General features: G+C 33.7%; 1 protein-coding gene across 6 annotated transcripts; it reads right to left on the minus strand.

The window, feature by feature from the left end:
* Window positions 1-298: 298 nt before the first annotated feature.
* On the minus strand, window positions 299-7459 carry LOC142522827 (uncharacterized). Of its 6 annotated transcripts, none has more exons than XM_075626383.1 (4): window positions 7303-7459; window positions 5736-6148; window positions 4082-5093; window positions 299-3724 (listed from the first exon to the last, which is right to left on the minus strand). In XM_075626383.1, the coding sequence occupies exons 2-4, from the start codon at window positions 5927-5929 to the stop codon at window positions 650-652; spliced, it is 4281 nt and encodes a 1426-aa protein (XP_075482498.1). In that variant the 5' UTR covers window positions 5930-6148; window positions 7303-7459; the 3' UTR covers window positions 299-649. The 6 variants fall into 6 exon arrangements, with proteins under 6 accessions (XP_075482498.1, XP_075482496.1, XP_075482497.1 ...); XM_075626381.1 differs by lacking the exon at window positions 7303-7459 and adding an exon at window positions 7099-7295; XM_075626382.1 differs by lacking the exon at window positions 7303-7459 and adding an exon at window positions 6816-7295.
* Between the last annotated feature and the right edge of the window lie 16679 nt (window positions 7460-24138).

Consider the following 24138-nt stretch of genomic DNA (forward strand, 5'->3'; position numbering starts at 1 on the left):
TTCATGAATATACATGATTGTTTACGTTTAATTCAAGCATGAAATAAAGGGTTTCTGTCTTTAATGTTAATTATGTGTGTGACAGTGCTTCTGAATATATATATATATGTCCTCAGTAAAAATTATTTAAGCCAATTTTACGAGCTATATATGGTTAATTAAGCACAACTAAGTATTAATGTAAACTCCCTTTCCAGCTCTGACCTTATTTTTTGGTGTATCTAGGATTTAAATGAACTGATGTACATTTTACTAGCATGACCACGCAACAAGGAGGAAACGCGGAATAAAAAAGATGTAGAAAGAACCAAGTTTTCTCCGGGTGACTCATTATTCAAAGAGTTGTTTTACAGATATATGCCTCCAGGAAACTTTTAGCTTCAAAACTGCTTTAAAACTACCAAGACTTTTCAGATGCTTTCTATATATTATAAACAAGCAAAGCTAATTAATACCGGAGTTGAAACTCATCTGTTGCCATACGTATACGCTGGTTCTCCTTCACTAGATTGTGCTCGCGTCGTTCAAATGAACTATTGCCATTGATGTGTAACCAGTCAACCAGATGGTAACGCGCATGCTTGAATATTATACGTTGCAAGAAACTTTCACCACGAAGCCATGCATGTGATATGAGCAAATGGTCCTGTCAAGTAAAGCTAAATGACTCTGAAAAGCCAGGAGAAAAATACAGTGAAGACCTTGGATGACCAATAGTTGGAGATGAAGCTGTCAGCGAATTTGGATGTAGTATGGCTGAACCTTCTCGTGTGCATTTCCATTGAACTGAATTTGCTTTAAAGATTCCCATAGAAGATGGCACTTGGATATCGGCGGCATAAAAAGCTTGAGAACCACTGCAGACAGGATATCCCCGTGTCTGATTATTACAGAAAGCTGGATTCATATGTCTTGATTCATGCCCAAATACCACTGGAGCAGAAATCCCAACTGGAGATCTCCTTGCTTCTATCTTCGCCCCGCCATGTATTGCTTTAACAGCCAACCCAGGTTCACTTTCCGGTGATTCATTGATGACAAGTGTTTCCTTGTTTTTCAAACCAGAGAAGTCTGTAGACCGGATTAGTTGGTGCCCATGATTTTGAACTTTCTCAACACCATATGTCATGGAAGCTGGTCCAAAACTAGATCCAAATTCAGAAATCAGATTGCTCCTGCTGGCAAATTCGTGGTGTTCCAAAGAGGTTGCAAGACTTCCACCAAAACTCTTCTTACTTGAGAGAGTAAATGCTGATGGATGTGGGATCGACCCTTGAATCCTTATCTTTGTAGTGTTTTCGAAACAATTTGAGGAACTTGCATCTAAATGTTGTGCCAGCATGCTGGGTTGCATACAGTCATATCTGGAAGGAACTTGAGACAAAGTTTGATGAATGGAATAGTACTCATTCGGAAACCTGACAGTTGTGACCTCATTATCAACAATGGACAGCATGCTAGGATGGCTGTCTTTCGCTATACCTAAATGGGTTTTCATCATTTGAGGAGACAATGTTTCGTCCTTGTTCACTACCATCAAGTTTTTTCCCATCAGTCTGAGTACAGGATTAGTAGTTGATGGACTGGGAGACTCGCAATCACTACATGTTGGAAACTTGGTCTCAGAATTCTGAGAGACGAGTATAGGAGCATACCCCGTCTGTGAATTTGACATACAGTTTTCAGCTCCGGGACTTCGCACTTCCCTGGGTGGTGTTTGTGACATCACATTAGACTTGTGGGGTGTTTTGCTCAGATCGCCACCAAAATGCCTTTCCTGGGAATAAAGTGCGAGAGAAGCAGTATTCCTTTGCCGTAAAATTTGCGACCCTTCACAATCAAGAGAATCCTTTAGAAAAGCTCCTTCTTTCCTAGAGCAACAACACGGTTGACTGTTCTTCAATATGTGAGGATTCGTTGCAGTTAACATCAAGTCGGCCCTTGATTCATCAAGATCGGTCTCTCCTTCCACAGGACTGGCCAGTTCAGAAAGTTTGGAACTTTCAACAACCCTATCTTCGGAGATGTTAAATCGACTCTGGTCTTGAATACCATCTGAAAGCTCCGACAAGTTTTTCGCTGATACTGAATCAGATCTTCCAGCATCAGATTCAGACAACATCGAGGCAGATGAAATAGGAGAATCTAACGAATCAACATCCATCGATTCATGTTTGTCTTCAGAAGATTGAATCCTGCAGGTGGTTAATGAAGAATTTCCTTGAAGTTCTTCTGAGCTCATACGCCCCGGACTTGGCAAAAACGAGCCTGGAGGTCCCGGTATAGGTATTGGATCTACATCGACATAATAATTTCCTTGTACTTCATTAGCATCCATTTCACCCATCATCCTAGCATTGGAACTAGTCATACTTTTGGCAACTTTGTCTGCATAAAACATATCTGGTTCACCACCCAATAATAGTTCGGCCGGACAATGCTTGTTGTATGTTTCTCTATAACCTTGTGAAACACTCTTGACATTCGATGGACCACCAAGCTCATAGAATGAAGAATCCAAAGATTTGCTTAAGGCTAAAAATGCTTCTCCGTCGGCTCTTTCAGAAATCAACTCACAAACAAATTCATCTTGAATTTTAGCCTCTTTCACAGCATCTACGACGTTCGATGTACTTGCAGGAACATTGCCACCCATAACAGAATCAATATTCTTTCCAACACCATGATTATCCAACTCAGGTGATATCTCAGAACCCATTGAAGCCATATCCATTTCTTTACCAGAGTTTGAGAATACGCCCTCCTTTCGAATTTTCAAAACCCTGGCTGGCCCAGTGGATGACTGAACAGGAGTTTTTTTCATTTGAGCTGCATTTACACTCAGTTTTTCTACCTGATTATCCCGTCTACAAATTGCAGTTAGTGGCACTACTGTCTCATCATCTGAGTCTGACGTGTAATGTAGCCTAGGCTTCTTGAAATTCAAATGCACGTTCCCTGAATTGTCCTTTGATTTGGGAACAGATGCATAAGTGGCAGACAACTTCTTCCTAAAAGATGACTTCTTATTATGTCCAGGTGAAATTACATAATCCAATGGTGGTTGCCTCGGATATGCTAAATCCTTACCTCCATATGAGAATGCATGATGGTGGGACATTCTTGAATTGCTAAAAGAGCATTCAGCATTTAAACCCGTACTGGTATTGATCTCATTTCTCTTGTTACCCCCAGAAAAGTCCAGATTTTCTGTACCACTCGGAGGGACTGTAAGGCGGTTTTGAAGTAAGGGGCTATCTTTTCTTGACTGTTTCATAATGCACTTACGCAGCGCGCGACAGTTTCTCTTACCATGACAGTCTCGAGACGTCATCACGGACAATCCAGCCCTCTTCCGCAAATAAGGCTGCTTGATGTGTTCATCATGAGAAGTATACTGCAAGTTTTCCTTTCTTTTGCGGCATTCGGATGGTGAAAGAGCATTTTCATTAGAGAAAACCTGGGAATTTGAGTTACTTGTTCCCTTAATGAATGAATCTCCACGTGATGAATGACTATCTTTGACTATCAAGTTCGTTTCAGTTTTATCTGGACGCTGGTGTTCATGTTCATGACTGATTTTTCCGAAACCATTACGCTTTGAGCCTACTACCCACTGCTTTACCGTTCCAATCTCACCAGATGAGGCTTTGACAGGCCGTGTGGTACATTCTTCCTCATAACCATCTTCAAGAAAAGGCTTCTTTTGTTGAACATTGTAAACCTGTAAATAAACCCATTTCATGTTTTGATAGCGTGCAAATTCAGTCATTTAAAGTTTTTTACGGGGGGAAAAGATTTTATTACTTCAAGAAAGCCCCAAGGCTTTTCAAAATCTGAACGGACATAATAAAGTAATTAGCAGCGTATAAAACTAATTAATAATTGAACACAACATTTGTTTGACAGCGAATAGAAGCGGTGTATCCATCTCAAAACGTTGCAACTCTCGATAGTGTGTTTCTTTAAAAAAATAAACATGCAAAAAACATGCAAACCACATAGTCATATACTTTGGACTTTTATTCATTGTGTACGATAAAAACAAAATTAAAGTGCAGGAGGAAAGTATGTAACGCACCTCAGGACAATGACTAGGCCCGGGAGAGGAACTAGCTCGTCCGTGATGAGAATGCTTCAGTGATTTGTGTCTCTTGATAAGAACTTTTCTCTTCTTTCTTAAAGGAAATTTGCTTTCTTTATTCATTACGATGAGCCTCCTTGTTCCACAGTTATCTTTAGCATTTGAATTAAATGAAAGATCACTGCACTTTGATAAACTAAGAAACTTTGTGCCACTTGAGTCAACATATACAGCACCTTCCACGTCGCTAGACGAATCTATCTTCTTCTTCTTCTTCTGTTTTGGACATGCCTCCAAATCCTTGGTTGAAAAAACCATGTTTGATGCCCAATTTGTTCCATTTCTTTTGTCAAGATCCTCCAATGTACAGTGTAGTGCTGTTGTGTAGATGTCCACCATCAATCTTGTTTTTCTTGGCTTTATTCTATGCTTACTCACTCTAGAATGTGATATCCAGTCCATTGTTGAGACCCCAGAAAGACACTGATCGATGTGGGCATTCAGAGTGGTGTTAGAGGAAGACGAAAAAGTCTTGCACACCGGGCACACTTTTGAAGCCATAGTTTCAGAATGTTCGATTGATAGCGGTTCAGCAATTTTGCCCAACTTTACAATCAATTTACAATTCTTAGCGGAGTTTTGAGTGCTTTTTTCGACCTTTCTGGATGTCAGAGCCGAAGATTCAGGCTTTTCCACAGAAGAATTCACCGCTTCTGGTTTTGAACAAGGAGCTTTAATCAGCGGACCAGAATTTATATTCGAGCACGAAGGACAAGTGGTAGATTCAAATTCTTTTTCTTCCTGAAATCCACTGGACAAAATCTTATCGCTCAATGCGGGAAGCTTCACATCAACATATTTTTTGCGTGATGGGTTTCTTACAACATCAAGAGACTGAAAAGGTGGCAACACATCTGTCACGCCATGCTCAAGGCAAAGTTGCAAATTCTTCTGAGAAAATGGCCAATTATTCTTGATATCTTTTCCCCGTGCACTGGAAACATAATCCCTGCAAGAAAGATAAGTTGTTTCCGTAAATAATTAACATACAAATACATACCGAAATTAAATAAATTTATGCCATGATTTCCAGCACAGTAGTAAAACATATCTAAAAAAGTGTACCTCAAGATCAATGTGAATGTCCCCAGAAAAATAACTCACATCTCTTGGCAAAAAACCGAAAAAGAAAAAAAAAGGAAAGACAAGAAGAGAAATTTCAACAAATTTGAAGGCGCTTCAATAAAAAAAAAAAACTCAAGCTGATTGATTTCTTATCATTCCACAGACTTGGGCGCATAAAATGACCAAAGAAACCGATTTCCTAAAAATAGCTAGTCAGAATTGACTATCCACTGGAGGTCTTCCAAAAGATTATAAAAATTACAAGTTTATTTCCACAAGGAAGATCAGCTACACCGAGACCTGCTAATACACAAGGTCATTAATCCATGATTGAAATAAATCTAAAATAAAATATGAATTTAAAACAAGGTGAAGAGATAACTATGGATCTTGAGGAAACAAATGATGCGAAACAAGGTGAAGAGATAGTTATGCATCTCGAGGAAACAAATGATGGGATGAACCAAAATCAGACAAAACAATCGAAAGTAAAAATTACTACAGATAATTAAGGTAAAGTTATTACCTTATGGAGAACTTGGGAAGTGGGTTGTTGTTGTTGTCATCAAGGTCTGACTTGAACAGATCTACCTCAAGCTGTTGCTGGTTATTATCAGAATCCCTCTCATCAATACTAAAAATATTACTGCCAGCACTAATCTGTCGTGAGATAACACAAGGACGTGGGAGAACTGGTGGAAAAGCTTCAGTGGATAACATCTGCCGATACCCTTTTCTTTCTTCTTGTGCTGTGTAGCCAACAGACACAAGAATTTGATCTTTCTCCTCCTCCGCCAAAGCAAATCCTTATCTTCTTATACTTGGCCTTCAGCATAACAGTAGCCTAAAAGGCCTCTCTCAACAAGGTCCACCACTGCCCCCGAAAAACTGAACAACTCCAGCTACTGTGCCTTTTATTCAACCATCCATCCTTGAGTCCTGAAAAGAATCGATATTGCATAAGATCAAGAAGTTTGATGGAGGAAAACAGGTTGTTTAAGACTGCAAGTATAGTAGATTATGGACCCCTCAACAGTGTTATTTTATGTGGTCGGAGAGAGAGATTTTGAAGAGTTTCAACAGACAAGTCATCTAAACTCTTTCAGACAGCCTGATTTAGCAAGAAAATAACAAATTTTGGCAGATAAAGAAAGATACAAGCAACGATCAAACCCTCATTAAACGTTATTTTATGTGGGCAGAACTAGGACAAAGTTCATGAATTTCGCCGAAGCTTTTCAATATGGGAAACAACTAAGGATCCACGCAATTCAATTAATAAACCCAAGAAAGTAAAATCGACTTGAAATGATGATCGTGGATGAAAGAAGACCCAAGAAAATTTTATGCTTGTTCACATGATATATAGTATAAAGCCAACTCGAAATTAAAGCCATCCGTCGAAGATATTCTATGGATGAGAAAAAAGACTCGGAAGAAATGAAAAAAACTTAGGTCCCAAATCCAAATCTGTGGTCAGTCTGAGTGAACAGTAGACATATGAAGAGAGAATTTTAGAATGCCCAGGGACCAGATTTATTTTTGCTTCGGTGGCAGAGAAACTAATGGTGGAGTAAATCCTTCCTCAAAGGCAAACGAATCGCACCACGAATCACCGAGAACCATAGATCGTAACACAAACTTCAATCTAGCAGAAAGTTTCAAAAAAAAGATCTCGAAACCCAGGCGAATTTTTTTCATTCACCAACAACAACCAAAAAGCAGAGAGAAAAAATAAAGGCCAAAAAATCTGAAAAAGATCGCAAATGAAGAAAAGACCCAGATAGAAAAAGCAAAAGGATTTCAACAAATCCCCTTGTTAAACAAAAAAAGGAACAAATGAAAAGAAAACCCGATTTACGAAGGAAATAAGACACCAATCCACAGACCTGTAAGCTGTTCTAGCAAGAAAAGCAAAAAATGGGGTTATTCTCAACAATTAAAGAGTAGATAGAAAACACAACCCAGAATGTGATAGACTGATGGAAAAGAAAAAAAAGAAGAAAGAAAGAAAGAAGAGAGATAAAGAGGGAGCTATAGAGACAGCTGATTGTGTGTATGAGTAAGAAGAGAAAACAGCACCACCCACTCACACATCGTAAAGGGCATCAGGTTCTTCTTCCTCTCTCCCCCAAAAAGCAGTGAATATGCGTGAGAGAGAAAACCAAATATTCAAGAATTGTTTAATGTGGGAGTGAAAAAATTGTGTTAAAAAGAAAAAAAGCTGTCCTATCCTACACCTACCCTACACAGTCCCATTTCCTTTTCCATTTCCATTTCCATTTCCATTTATTTGTTTATATAATTCCAATACAAAGTGGTAGTACTTTGTTTTGAGTCTTGATAATTTTTTCTTCTGCCATCACCTATGTTTTGCTCGGTTGTCGGTTTTGGCCTCGTCCTTTTCGTCAAATTACAGCCACTGTAAAACGCTCCCTCCATTACTACACGACAATAACACAGCCCTTTCTTTCTTCTTTTCGTTTCCTTTTTTAAACTAAGTGAAATCGAATTATTGGATGTTATTGGCCTACTTATGAAAGCTTCGTTGGGAAAAATGGTGTTATTTTTAATCTACGCTTGAACTCAGTAAATTTGATCATAATCTTTATTATTTCAAGTGATTTTCGGTTGATTCGAGCTCAGAATTAAAAAAAATATATTGAATTCTTTGAAACAACCTTTCACTAATTGATTTGAAATGATGTATTTTTAAGATTAAATCTTTTGTGTGAGGATCTCAATTACCTATTTTCGTTACACGGGTCAACTCGATCCATACAAAAAGTAAAAAAAAAATATTTTTAGTATAAAAATTAATGTTTTTCATTAACAATGTGAGTTGAAGATTTGTGTCACAAAATTGACAAATAAGACCGTCTCACATAAGTTTTTGTGTTTATTAGTCATGTACTCTCAAATTATTTTGATCTTGATTTCGGTTTTGGTTGGATTTATGTGTAAAACTTATTAATAAAGTAGAATACAAACAAGAATAAATGGAGTGTAAATAACAATCCCGAACTAATATTATGCATTGTTTGATTGATCAATGTTCACACACATTTTTCTTCCTTTTTGATCATCACTTACTTTTCCCAAAATAATCAGGTTCGCCGAGCTCGTCCCTAAACTTGCTTCAATGCACTCATTTACCAACTCACCACTCACAACGACCGATGATAGTTGTCTCGCCTGCCTCATTTTCTCCAAAATTTGAGAACTACAACTGCTATTCATCGATGGTTGGCAGCAATTGAAGGTGAAAGTTGGAATCGTACGAGGGAAAATTCGAACGAAGTCATCGATTTCGATGTTATAAGTGCATATATCTAACACAAAATCTATTTTCAACATGAAGGAGAATAGGCTTACCCTATCGGAATTGATGACTTCCTTCAATTCCAGCTTTGAACTCTTCAATCCTCGCCAACAATCGACGATGAACAATTAAGGTTCTCAAATTTAAAATGTCAGTAAATAAAATGAGTGCATTTAACCAAGTTTATGAACGAAATCGGTAGAACAAAGAGAAGAGGTGTGCATTTTGGGAAGGAAAAAAAAAGGTAAACAAAATGGATGAAAATGGTATTTCCTCCTTGGTCTTCATTAAACACTAACAGACAGTTGACAACAAAGACGAAAATGAGTGCATTTTGTATATTTCATGGACGAATTCGGCAAGCCAAAAAAAAAATATAAGTTTCTATGAGACGGTCTCACGAATTTTTATCTGTGAGACAGGTCAACCCTACAGATATTCACAATAAAAAATAATACTCTTAGCATAAAAATTAATATTTTTTCATGGATGACCCGAATGCGAGATCCGTCTTATAAAATACGACCTGTGAGACTGTCTCACTCAAGTTTTTACCTAGTCTGATTGATTAAATTGAGATGTGACGATAAATTACAATTTTATTATTTTCAATAATTCATAAACATAATATAAATTTAAAAAAATATCGAATTTAACATTGTAATTTCAAATTCAATGATTTGTTTGATGTATAATAAATAATTGCACGATTTTAGCTCGTCAAAGATATACATTAATACATACATACACGCACGAGCCAACAATTAGCGATGGACTTTTCTAAAATAGGAAGTTAATTTTTTAATAATTTTGAAAAAAAAAATAAAGACATTGAATTTAAGTATGGAATGATTTAATATTACGTTGCATTTGAATGTAGATCCTCAACTTGAAAGAATTTGAATAATATATTTCAAATATGAAATTTATTTTAATTCAATACATCAGAGCAAATTAAATAATTTAAAATTTGGATATCTTACAAAATTTGTCCCAGCGGGGTCATATTTGGTGGGTCTACAAGTTATGAACGCATGTCAATTGGACGAGATTTACTCGGTCATTCATTATATGATGCATATTAAATAAAATAATATTAAATTTTCTGATTTTTTTTCTCACCATAATAATTATAAATATTTAATTCATACAGTTAAATTTACTATGAATTAGTAAGTTTAAGATAAATTATAATTTTATAAACGATACATTTTTGCATAAAATGTAATATATTGTTTTGGTTTTGTTATTATATAGTTTTTTTCTGAAAAATGTTTTGAATAATAAAATATTAGTAATATATACAAATATATCTCACAAAAATGATTTTTAATAAAATAGCTTAACTAAAATGTTTTATAAATATTTATATGCATAAAATAGGAGTTAAAAAAATTCTCTAAGAGCATATATCAAGGCATTCTTCACAATGTAAAATCTAAGCTTTGGAAAAAAGTTTTTTCAAAATGACTGTAATTTATTTGAAGAATAAGATATTGATTTTTTTATTGACAATTATAATTCAAAAACATTTAATCAATTCAAATATGCAAGTCAAATTTTATTTTATTTTATTTTCATTAAAAAAAATTATACCTAAACAAACAAACAAAAATAACCCAAACTTTAGAATTAAATTTGAGGATTTTGGGCCAAAAAAATCGAAATTAGAAAAATAAATTCAAGATTCTGCAGTAATAGTGGATTTGGATACAAAATTTGTAGCTTAAAAACTATTTAAACTAACCCAAATTTTTAAAATGTTTTTAATAATAAAAAAAAAAAGCAAAAACATTTTGACATTTGCATAAATGTTGAAAAATATCATTCATCTTGTCAAACTAGACATGATCACCCTATTTATTATTAGCTATCATTTCAATTTCAAATTTGATAAATTTTCTTTTAAAATTAAAAAAAAATTATTTATTTATATTTTGTTATGAATTACATGCATCACATGTGTCATAACTCATTAATAATATAATCAAAAGTATGTCTCTTGTGATACGATCTCATGATTCTTTATCTGTGGGATCAGTCAATCCCACAGATATTCACAATAAAAAGTAATATTATTAGCATAAAAAGTAATATTTTTTCATGGATGACCCAAATAAAAAATCTGTCTCACAAAATATGACTCGTGAGACCGTCTCACATAAGTTTTTGTCAATAATCAATACATGCAATAATGGTTTAATTAGTTTACAAAATTTCATCGATCGATTTTAACTCCATGCCAGTGTGCTTTGAAACCGACATTTAAATCCGGAAACAAAAACCAAAAGTAACACTAAAAATGATTAATTTATCATAAATATGTGTTTATGGAATAAGCAATAATTAATAAGTAGGGACAAATAATTGATGGTAGTGCTTCACATAAATTCCTTAAATTGCTACATTTCTTTTATTAATTAATTTATAATTAATAATTAATGTTCTAATAATTTCCCATAAAACTTAACCAGTGCCCTAATCAACACGCAATATATCTAACATTTGCTGCATCGATCCTAGCCTAAAACAAAAGTAGCAAAATTGGCTCTTACAAAATTACACTAATTCTCTACTTTTGACTTAAAAAGGGCAAAAAATCTCAGCCTGCCCTATTTTATGAGACAGATATCTTATTTGGGTTATTCATAAAAAATATTACTTTTTATGCTAAGAGTATTAATTTTTATTGTGAATATCGGTAGGGTTGACCCGTCTACAGATAAAGATTCGTGAGAACATCTCACAAGAGACCTACTCTAAAAAAAACACATTATGTAAATATAGGTCGGAATGGGAATCGGATCTTAATCAATTGTTTAATATATCATCGTGAAACAAGCAAACAATTCACGAGGACAAATGGGAGATGACAAAATTCAATTAATTTATGGCTTGAATCATATTAAATAATCATCTTTATTATTCTTATTGGATGATTGAGAAGACTAGATGACTCTTTATTTGTGAAAAAGTTGATTGATCGTCTAATTCATTTATTTGAAGAAGGGTCTGATTTAAATTTAGATGAAGCTGTTTTATTTTATGGTGCAAGAATAAACCCGTGAAAAAGTATTAGTTATTTGTGAGACGATCATGAATTAATTCTGTGAGACACATCTCTCATTTGATAATCATAAAAAAATAGTACTTTTTATGTTAAAAATATTACTTATTATAGTAAATATGGACAGAGTTGACTTCTCATTGATAAAGATTCGTGAGATAGTTTCACAAGATATCAAATAAAAGAATAAACTCATGATAATCATAAAGAAAAAAAATAAACGTAGAATAACAATGTTGCACCGTTTGATTTTTAGATTATTAACGATAAATGATACATAGATGATAAATCTGTATACATGATTAACATAATGATTTATAACTCTGATATTTCGTAGGACTCAGAGATAACGTTTGATGAAACAAATACATGTTATCAAATTAGTGTAAAGTTTAAGGGCCGTTTCTCACAATATTCTTCAAAGAAAGGGTTCAATTTGAATAAAAAAAATAGAAAGCAGGTTTGTGGAGCACAAAAACGAACGATTTTGGGCTGAACAAGTTGGGCCCTGCAAGTCAACGTGACGTTCACCGCCGAGAAAAATTTAAAGCTACGATTTTAAATATGATTATTATGATAGCTAATCAATTTAAGAGCGTGATTATTTGATATTTTGTGCTACTTTAACTTGCCCAATTAGGCTAGGCTTGGCCAGGGGCCGGACCAGAAGTTTCTCGCTAATTTCAAATTAAATAAATAAATAAACCGATTTCATGATTATTTTTTATTTGGCAAAAACTTGTATGAGACGGTCTCACGGATCGTATTTTATGAGACATATATCTTATTTGGGTCATTCATGAAAAACATATTATTTTTTATTGTGCATATCGGTATGGTTGACCCGTCTCACATATAAAGATTCGTGAGACCGTCTCACAAAAGACCAACTCTTTTTATTTTTAAAGGTTTTTCTTTTACTTATTAAAATATTTTCTATTATTTGATTTTTCTTGTACAAAAGTTGATGAAAATATACATAAAAAAAATATTTTAAAATAGCCAATCAGTCGAATTAAAAATTGAACCACTTACATCTCATCTCATATCAATGTCCTAAAATTCGAGTTTCGATAATAATAAACTCTTTGTCGAAAAAGAAAAGAAAGAAAAAGAAATAAAAGGACTCACAAGAGACAGCAGAATAGTTAAATCGCATTTCTTTCATTAAACTTTAAATATCACACAAAAGTTTCAATGTGTCACGGAGATTTCCATGTTTCAAATAATGAAATTACATTTTATATAGGAAATGACTATATATTCTAAAAAGTCATGCTTTATATTTTTTAAAAAAAATAAATAAAAATGGCCTTAGTTTAACTTAATAAATTATGCATATATTATGAACAATTACATGCAGCATGAGAAAAGAATATTTAATGTACATAATTATTACATATAAGGCCATAGCATATCAAATCATGTTTGGTGATAGCACATCATAGTACAAATTAATTATTCTAAAAAAAATTAAATATTAGATTTTGATCTAAAATGTGATCTAATGATTATGAAATATTTTTCTAAAGTCAGAAAAAATAAGTAAAATTAAAAATATGTTATTTTATTTTATTTATTTCATTTATATAGATTACAAATTATTCATTCTCACTGAAATTAAGGACTACAAATCATGTTCAAATCGAATTATTACTAAACTTTTGAGTAACAAATTTTATAATTTTGTTATTTCATTTTTTATATATATATTTGTAAATAAATACTGGATTAATTAGGATTAACAAACTCTATCATATGTTAATCACCAAAAGTAAACACTGTTGGGAAAAAACCCGTAAACCGCAGAATCCATCACGCTAAATCATTAAGAATTTGACTGAAATTTTAAGCGGAAGCGTACCTGAAGCCATAATCCTGAATTCTTTAAAACGTGTCTTGATCTCCCAGATCTACGCGCTCTTTCCTTGAGAGAGTCCTTTAGTTTCTCTTCAGAACTATTTTCTTAATGAGGGAGAGAATAGTGAAAGTGATAATGCGAGATCTGGGGACCATGACCCATATTTATAGATAATGTTTATCAATATCTTCTGATATTTCTGTTTTAGCTCATCATAAAAACAGAAATTACACTTATGTCTCTACACATTAAAGGCCCACAGCCCATTAGATACATTAAAGCCCAATAACCCGAAACAAAAGTTGATCACTTTATTTTCGGCTTAACTTAATAGACAACCCACAACACATAATTATTCACATATAAACCCATATAAATAAATTGATCCAACAATCTCCCACTTGGGCTATGTGCAACTTTATAATTATGTTTGTGAAAATAACCTTATGAGCTCAAAATTGTTGTCATTCCGAAATGTATCTATAACCAATCCGGTCCATCAATCACATCAACATAGGATCAAAGCAGTCTTCGCTACACTCAAGGTAACTAGACTCATCAATGGTCACATATGCCAACACAACTGTATGACATGGATCATGAAGTGGATGTGTAGCATGGAAATTTCATGCAATGTGACCGTAACATGCATATTTCTAACTGGTCCTCCCTTTAATCTTATTGAGATCAAACTTTAAATCATAATCAGAGTGTGACTTTGAAATTTATTTCTGCAAAAAAAAAAAATTACATAACTGTAACTGAAAATGTCTACAACTGAAAAGCATTTAAAATAACAAACTCCCACTAAAACTCAATTTCCTCAATTGACATAACACTCATACTAGCAATGTGCTCATGAAACTGTTTGGGTGGTAGTCCCTTAGTAAGCGGATCCGCAACCATGGAGTTTGTACCGATATGCTCAATAAACAACTTTCCACTCTGAATTCTAATTTTAACAACCAGAAACTTGATTTCAATGTGTTTTGACTTCGTCGAGCTCCTGTTGTTATTGGAATACATAACTGCTGATTTATTGTCACAATGTAATCTTAGTGGCCTTTCAATGCCATCAACAATGCGCAGTCCCGTGACAAAATTTTGCAGCCATATTCATGATTAAATGCCTCATAACACGCTACAAACTCAGCTGCCATGGTGGAAGAGGCTATAAGTGACTGTTTAGCACTCTTCCAGGAAATGGCACCTCCAGCAAGGAGATAGATGTAGCCCGACGTAGATTTCATACTATCTTGGCATCCAGCAAAATTGGAGTCAGTATACCCAATGATCTCAAGCTGATCCAACCTCCGATATATGAGCATGTAATCTTTTGACTGCTTTCCAATGTTCCACTCCTGGATTACTTAAATATCGTCTCAACATTCCTGTCACGTACGCAATATCTGGACGTGTACAAACCTGAGCATACATCAGACTCTCCACTGCAGATGCATAGGGAACCTTCTGCATTTCTTTTTCCTCAAAATCATTCTTTGGGCATTGTTTGAGACTAAATTTGTCTCCATTAGCCACAGGGGTATCTGTTGGTTTACAATCTTGCATTCCGTATTGCTTGAGAACTTTCTCGATATAGCATTTCTGAGATAATCCAAGAATACCCCGAGAACGATCCCGATGTATCTGAATACCCAGTATAAAAGATGCATCACCAAGATCTTTCATCTCAAAATTCTTAGCTAGAAACTCTTGGTTTCATGCAACAACTCTATATCGTTGCTACCGAGCAGAATGTCATCAACATATAAAACAGAAAAATATGCTTACTCCCACTGAACTTATGGTACACACAATCATCGACCAAATTCATCTCAAAACCAAACGAGATGATCACTTGATGAAATTTGAAATACCATTGTCGAGATGCTTGCTTGAGCCCATAGATGGATTTCTTTAATTTGCAAATCATATTATTTGTGTCTTTGGACACAAAATTTTCTGGCTGCACCATATAAATCGTTTCATCAATGTCACCATTTAGAAACGCAGTCTTTACATCCATCTGATGAAGCTCAAGATCGAAATGCGCCACCAAAGCCATTATAATCCTTAAAGAGTCTTTCGAAGAAACCGGAGATAAAGTCTCTTTATAATCGATGCCTTCTCTCTGTGTAAAACCTTTAGCGACAAGACGAGCCTTATATCTTTTCACATTGTCTTTCGAATCCCTCTTGGTTTTAAATATCCATTTGCAACCAATGGGCTTCGTACCTTTAGGCAATGGGACAAGATCCCATACGTCATTGTCCTTCATGGACTTTATCTCCTCATTTATGGCATCATTCCACTTTTGAGAGTTAAAACTTTCCATGGCTTGACGGAAGTTAATAGAATCATCCTCCATCAATCCAATGTCTGCCTCACGTTCTTGAAGAAATACAATGTAATCATCTGGCACTGCATTTCTCCGCTCTCTAGTGGATCTCCTTAATGGCATAGGTTCTGGAGGTGCTTGAGTTTGTTCATCTGGAATGAGAGGATCTCTAATATTGTCTTCCTGTATTGTGTCTTGGTCAAAGTGAGGAATATGATCCTAATCAATGTTCAAGACACCTGTGGGAATATTTACATATTCCTCTTCAAAGACAATATCCCTTACTTTATCTCCTCCCCGCAAACTCGACATCCTCAAAGAACCTGGCATTTCCTGACTCAAAAATCGACTTAGTCGTGGGATCATAAAACTTGTACCCCATGGATCTTTCAGAGTATCCAATAAAATAACAACTAACCGTCCTTGAGTCCAGTTTCTTTTCATTAGGCTTGTAAGGCCTTGCCTCAGCTGGACATCCCCAAATGTGCAGATGCTTAAGACTAGGCTTTTTACCCGTCCAAAGTTCATAAGGGGTTTTGGTCGCTGCCTTAGTTGGAACCCTGTTAAGGATATATGCTGCGGTCTTTAGTGCTTCTCCCCAGAGTGATTCTGGTAAAGTAGAATGACTGATCATACTCATCACCATGTCCTTAAGCGTTCTGTTTCGTCTTTCAGCAACGCCATTCATAATGAGCGAACCCGGCATAGTGTACTGTGGGACGATACCGCATTCCTCCGGGAATCTAGCAAAAGGTCCTGGACGTTGTTCACCTGAACCGTCATATCTACCATAGTATTCACCACCACGGTCAGATCTAACGCTTTTAATCTTTAAGCCAAGTTGATTTTCAACTTCAGCTTTATAGTTTTTGAACACATCCAATGACTGTGCCTTTTCATGAATGAGATAAATGAAGCCATATCTTGAAAAATCATCTGTGAACGTTATAAAATACTGTTGACAATTCCAAGAAGCCGAAGGGAATGGTCAACAAATATCAGTATGTATAAGTTCTAAGACGCCTGAACACCTGTTGGCTTCAAATCTCTTTTTGTTGGTTTGTTTTCCCTTTATACAATTAACACAATTATTAAAATCTGTGTAATATAAAGGTTCGAGAATTTTGTCTGACCCGAGTCTCCTTATTCTCTTTTCAGAGATATGACCCAATCTTTTGTGTCATAACGCAGCTGAATTCTCACTGGTTAATTTTCTTTTAGTACCTCTACTTGTTTGCAAGGATTCATTAAATGAAGTAATAATATCCAAAGAATAGAGATTATCGTATCCTGATAAAGAATCAGAATCAACCAATTTTGAATCGAGAAACAAACTGAATATTCCATTTCCAAAAGAACAAGAATAACCAAATTTGTCCAATGCAGAAATGGAAATCAAATTCCGTCTAAAAGACGGCACAACAAATGTTTCATAAAGATCCAAATATATTCCAGTCTTTAACAATAATCTAAATTTTCCTATTGCCTCAACTTCAACTTTGTTGCCAGTCACCAACATAGATGAATCTTTCAGCATCACTTGGTTTTCGGCAATCCAGGCAACTCTGCATAGACACACTGATGTGAGTTGTTGCACCAGAATCTATCCACCACGTGTGTCTAGGCACTGAAGTTAAATTAACCTCAGAACAAACCATATTCAGAAGCATACCTTTCTTAGCACGTCAAGCGTGATAATTACTGCACTGCTTCTTCATATGCCCATCACTTCCACAGAAAAAACAACTAGAACTTTGAGAATCACTAGGATTCTTCTGTTGTTTCTTCGGAGGCTGTGTATCCGCAGCTTCTTTATCCTTCCTTTTCTTTCCTTTAACCTTCGAGGTAGAAGCATAATGAGCACTTTCTGTCTTGTCTTGCTTCAACCTTTCCTCTTCCTGGACACAATGGAGATGAGCTCATTCAGAGACCAAGTCTCTTTCTGACATTTATAGCTCACCTTGAACTGGTTAAACTGAAGAGGAAGAGATATCAAAACCAGATGCACTAGCAAGTCCTCGGAGAGGTCAAGCTTCAGTGCTTTCAACCTTGAAGCAAGATGAGACATTTCCATAATTTACTCCCTGATGTTGCCCTTACCCATGTACCTCATTGAAACGAGGCTTGCCAAAAGTGTACCAATTTCAGACTTTTCACTTTTAGCAAACCTCTTTTCGAGGTCTTGAAGGAAAGCCTTAGCCGTAGCAATGTCGCTATACATTGTGCCCGTGAATGTTTCTGGAATGACCCTCTTCATGATCATCATACACATGCGATTCGATCTCTCCCACCTTTCAAACTCCCTCTTTTCATCAGAGGTATTCTTATTCGTAATGGCGGGAGGAAAGTCAACCCTTATCACAAGGTCCAAATCCATGACTCCGTGAACTATCAAAAAATTCTCTTGCCATGATTTAAAATTAGAGCCATTTAACATAGGAATAGAATTTATGTTGGAGTGAATATTTGCAGGAGTCAAATATGGACAGAGAACAAAAAACCAAATATCCAATAAAATAATCAATAAATTCAAATAATGTAAACCCCATCAACAGAATATCGTGCACTCCATTAATGTTTCATCTTTGGACAAAAGATTAACTTGTAAGTGATATACTGGTGCAGCAGTCAAACACTGATAGTAAATATCATGTCAAATAACAACCTTCCTTTGGTCGATTTATTATTCACATGAAAAACCGAACAACTATCACATGTTTACCACCACAAGTGCATATGTGATTATATTAAATATCAACCTTCCTTTGGGCCGATCAATATTCATATAAATCACATATACCCAAAATCCTTTTGTATTTCACCATAAAAGAGGTCACTTTGGCGACATTTTATTTCAATTAATCAATTTTAAAAATACATATAACCTTATCATTATTTGAATTAATGAATATTTAACTTTAACCGAATAAACTTGAACCGAAATATTTTTTTTTTAATTTCGGAAATTCCGTTCGGGCCGGGTCGACCCGGTTCCGTATGACCCGACCCGAATCCGTACGTGTCGGGTCGACCCGAATCCGTACCTTTTTTTAAAAAAAAAATTTTAATCCGAATTTTCGATTTTCCTCTAAAATATTTTGTTGAACAAAACTGGAAGGAAAATCGAAATCTTATACTAAATTTTTTTTAAAAAAAATTTACAACCAAATCTTTTTACCAAAATTGAAACTTTAAAAGATTTGGTTTTCAACCAAAATATTTTCCAGATCTGAAACTATATCAAAATATTTTCAGATCTAAACCAAAATAATTTTCAGATCTGAAACCATATCAAAATATTTTCATATATGAAAACATATCAATATATTTTCCAGATCTCGAGCCATATCAAAAAAATTTTGAGATCAAAAATCATAACAGAAAAGTTTTAAACAAAATTTTCTTTTCCAGATCTGGATCCAAATAATATGCAAAACTTTAAACAAATCTCAATGATTTAAACATGAATGAATCTGATACCACATGTTGGGAAAAAATCCATAAACCGCAGAATTCATCACGCTAAATCATTAAGAATTTGACTGAAATCTTAAGCGGAAGCGTACCTGAAGCCATAATCCTTGAATTCTTTAGAACGTGTCTTGATCTTCCAGATCTACGCGCTCTTTCCTTGAGAGAGTCATTTAGTTTCTCTTCAAAACTATTTTCTTAATGGGGGAGAGAATAGTGAAAGTGATAACGCGAGATCTGGGGACCATGACCCATATTTATAGATAATGTTTATCAATATCTTCTGATATTTCTGTTTTAGCCCATCATAAAAACAGAAATTACACTTATGTCTCTACACATTAAAGGTCCACAGCCCATTAGATACATTAAAGCCCAATAACCCGAAACAATAGTTGATCACTTTATTTTCGGCTTAACTTAATAGACAACCCACAACACATAATTATTCACATATAAGCCCATAGTACAAATTAATTATTCTAAAAAAATTAAATATTAGATTTTGATCTAAAATGTGATCTAATGATTATGAAATATTTTTCTAAAGTCAGCAAAAATGAGTAAAATTAAAAACATGTTATTTTATTTTATTTCCATTTATATAGATTACAAATTATTCATTCTCACTGAAATTAAGGACTACAAATCATGTTCAAATCGAATTATTACTAAACTTTTGAGTAACAAATTTTATATTTTTGTTATTTCATTTTTTATATATATTTTTGTAAATAAATACTGGATTAATTAGGATTAATAAACTCTATCATATGTTAATCACCAAAAGTAAACACAACATAAATATGTATGTTTTGCATGTATTGATTGGGATAGCACATGCTCTATCGAAATAGATTGCTAAATTGGCTATGAAATATAATCCCACAAAATATTTTATATATATATATATATATAATCTTGTTTATATTTACGATTAATACTAATAGTTTTGTCATAAAAAATAATATTATTTTTGGGTGATCCAAATAAAATATTCTTATAACAAAATGACTCGTGATACCTTCTCATGATTTTTTTGAGATATATTTGTATGTGTTCGGCAAGTTTGGTCGTTGTCCAGTCTTCAAACCGAATGGGAAAACAACTACTTAACAGGACATGACATTCATACATCCATTGTCTTGCTATTTTTTTTCAGTTTCCCGTCGAAATAATTCAGGAAAAACTGTAATTTCGATGTTTTTGTCTGCGCTTACGAGATTTTAGTTTTTATATTATTAAATGTCAGTCTTAATCATGCAATCATTTATTTTTACTTTACAATTTTAGTTATTTTTTTATGTGAGCGACACACAAATCGAAAAATAGCTAAAATTATTTATATATTTATATATATATATATTATAAAATATTAAAAATAAAATTATACAACATAAAAAATCAATTTTGTTTAAAAAAAATTATCAGGACTGAAATTATAAGTTTTTTCCTCTATGTAAGAAGCCGATGGAAGTGAGGTTTTAACAATAATGGTGAAACTACACAGGATTTCACATAGTTTGTCCTTATTATTATATTATATAATAAAAGCATCTGAATACAATTTTCATAGTTGCATGAAGTCCACCTTTAACTAATCACTGATTTTCCTTTTCGTACAAATCAAAATAGAGGTGTGAGTCATAGCAAAGAAACGAACACGAACCTCTGTTTTTATAAAATAAAAAATAATAAAATATGGAGGGAGACAAGAAAAAACTAGATTGGGGTTGCTGTCTGGATATTTATTTTAAACGAGGAGCCCGTGGCATGGCATATATTTTAACACCCACAAAAAAAAAAAAAAAGTGCAACACAAAAAAAATAAAAAATTAATAATAATCTTATAAGCTGAATGGATATTTTGAAAAATGATCTTTGATCAAATACTATTATTTTGCTTCTATTTTCCAACACAAACAATATTATTTTGTCAAATATTTCAAACTGGAATAAAATGATGTTTTATTTGATGCATTCCATATTATGTATTTCAAATATATACTTTGAGTATCTATACGAGCATTCATGACGTGACATCTATTTATTGAACGTACAATTTCATCAAATCCAATAAATGTAAATCACCTTAACGACGCTCCTATTAATAATCATAGTAGTGGCTAGTAATATGGAGGGATTCAATCGATTGACTTGCGTGGACGATGTAATAAGAATTTTTGTGTTTCAAAAATATTAATTATCACTTTACGTATGAATTTTGTCGATTGGTCTCAGACACAAGCATGTTAAACCGTCTCACATGAATTCTGCTCAATTATAATTAAATATATAATCTCGTAGAGATTGATTCATTTTAAAAAAAATTATTTCCCATTCTCAAAATAAAAATAAATCCTATATTTATTTGTTTTTTCACATTAAAGTATACTCTAAATTAGGTAAATTTTACGTCCCAAATGTAATTTCTAGTCAGATATAATTGAATTTTTAATAATTTTTTAGAGAAATTTCATTCTCCAACGTAATATATTTTTTTACAAAATATTTTCTTAAAATTATTCTAGAAGTAATTGATTTTGGAATGACGACAATAGGTTGGGAATGTTGGGTCCCACTAGGCTCCTCATGACGTCATTCATTAGGTACGTGTATGGGTGTGAACGTCGTGTGATTATTATCTCTGAGCCAGGTCAGCGCGTGTGACCCATGCCAAATTGAAGTTTGGGCTTGGAACTGGAAGCCTGTATGATGGGCAATAAATTTAGCCCAAATAAGAAGGCCCAAACCCGCAGTTGCTCTTTATGTGATTAATAATAAATATATAAGATCACAATATATCGAACTATTACTATGCTAAAGTTGAGAAATCGGTCCGCGTATGATCTTCTCATGTTGCTCTTATAAATTTTTATAATTACTAAATTACCTCTATTTTTTATTTAAATAACAAAACTATTCTCATTCTACATCCTAATTTTGAATATTGATGAAACAAAAACAAATCGGAAACAAAATCATGATTGTGAAAACACACAACGTGTGCTTCAAAACGCTTATATATATATGTGTGCGCGCGCTCACTCGCATGCATGCTCTGTTAACATGATAAGTGTAAAGAAACATTTTAATTTTTTTTTAAAGTCGAAGCATGTATTTCAAATACGATATAAGTGTACGAGAAATTATCTTTTATGATATGAAGCAAATGTTAATTTAAATTTAAAAATTTAAATAAAATATCAATATACATGACCCATATCAATCCTAAAACCATTTTAAAATGAAAGTGCGACAAGGTCCGACGAGAAATCGCAAGTAAACAGGAAACATGACAAATTTAGGTACCCTATCAAATCCAAACTCTCTTTGCAAAGTACCAACTTGCTGAAACACCCTCCCGAAGATTCACTCCCACACCACAATTTATGTGTGTGTGTGAATATGTGTGTGTGTGATGGATAATGATCTAATTTAGGTTCAAATTATTTACAAAAGTCTAAGCCCGCTACACATTCAAAAAAATTTGTAAATAGAAGAGAATTCTCGTTATTCAACATATATTGTGATTATTTAATGCTTAAAATCTTTAGTTTTCAGAGAATGTATTTAAATTATTTTCTGACTTTATCGTCAGAGTGTCTACGCCGGACAACCTCTGACGTCTTTTATGTTTATTTGTAACGTAGATGATAACCCACAAAATTTGCTCTCTGACGGCTACTTGGACTCGTTTACGAACTAGCTAGAGTAACCGTCTATGACTATTTGAATCTGTCTACGAGCTTCCAAAGTAATTAAGATAACTATATATTGTGGTTACATCCATATGGCTTGTAATAGTTACCAGGGGGAATTGCTTGAATCGCCTTGCATTGTTTTGACTTTATTCAAATTCCATATAAGAAGTCAGAAGTTAACCTCATAAATTAATTACTAGCTGTAAATTAAGGTTTTGTGGACGTTCTTTCGTTCCAGTTCATTAAGGTATCAATCAATGATATTTGTCTCCTGCATGTTGTCTGAGGTGTGTGTGTGTGTCTATATATATATATATATATATATAAATCCGAAAATCTATGATTTCAAATTAAATTAATCTAATGTGTTCACATTCCACTTTTTGTTAAATAAAATACACTTTTAGTTTTTAAATTATCAAACATTGTTTTTAGAACTGGACCGAAATATCCGTTTCGACCGAGAATCGATCCAGACCATACCCAAAAATCATCTTAAGGGTCAAGCAAGTCAAGAACCAATGAACCAATTTAAAATTTAAAATATTTTGTTTATTATATTATATTTTTATTTTATATAATATAACATTGTTCTGGTCCGACCGTCTGATTTAACCGATTCGTCAGATTAAATCGGTACGACTGGTTGAAGCGCTATTTTAGTATAGACAAATTCGATCATCGATTCGATTACGAAACATTGCTATCAAGTGACAATAATAACTTTATTGCTGACAAAAATTGCTCATTTTTATGCTAGTCATTCGATTTATTTTGAAATAACGTCTTGTTTGATTGAACATTTAGATGATTATTTTAACTCTCGAATGATTAACGAAATTTTTTTTCAAAAACTTTAAGCTATGACGTTGTTAATAAGTATAAAATTATTAAATGAGCTAGGCCATTTAAAATTCAAGCCCAATAAGGATAAAACCCACAAAACTCACCAAAGATGTATGAATATTGACAACTCTCTCATTCTTGGGGTAAGTTCATGTTTGGCCTAAAAATTAATTAATGTTTCGTTAATTAAAATAATTCGTCAGATGGATAAATTAGGGTTATTATCGGCAATACGAAGTTGAAGGATTGATTAAAAAAAAATCAAAGTGGGTAGGGGCAACAGTTGGGAATCAAATGTAGGAACCAAGCAAAAAAAAAAA

The sequence above is a fragment of the Primulina tabacum genome, chromosome 13 (genome assembly GCF_025594145.1).
Source record: "Primulina tabacum isolate GXHZ01 chromosome 13, ASM2559414v2, whole genome shotgun sequence".
Taxonomy (NCBI): domain Eukaryota; kingdom Viridiplantae; phylum Streptophyta; class Magnoliopsida; order Lamiales; family Gesneriaceae; genus Primulina; species Primulina tabacum.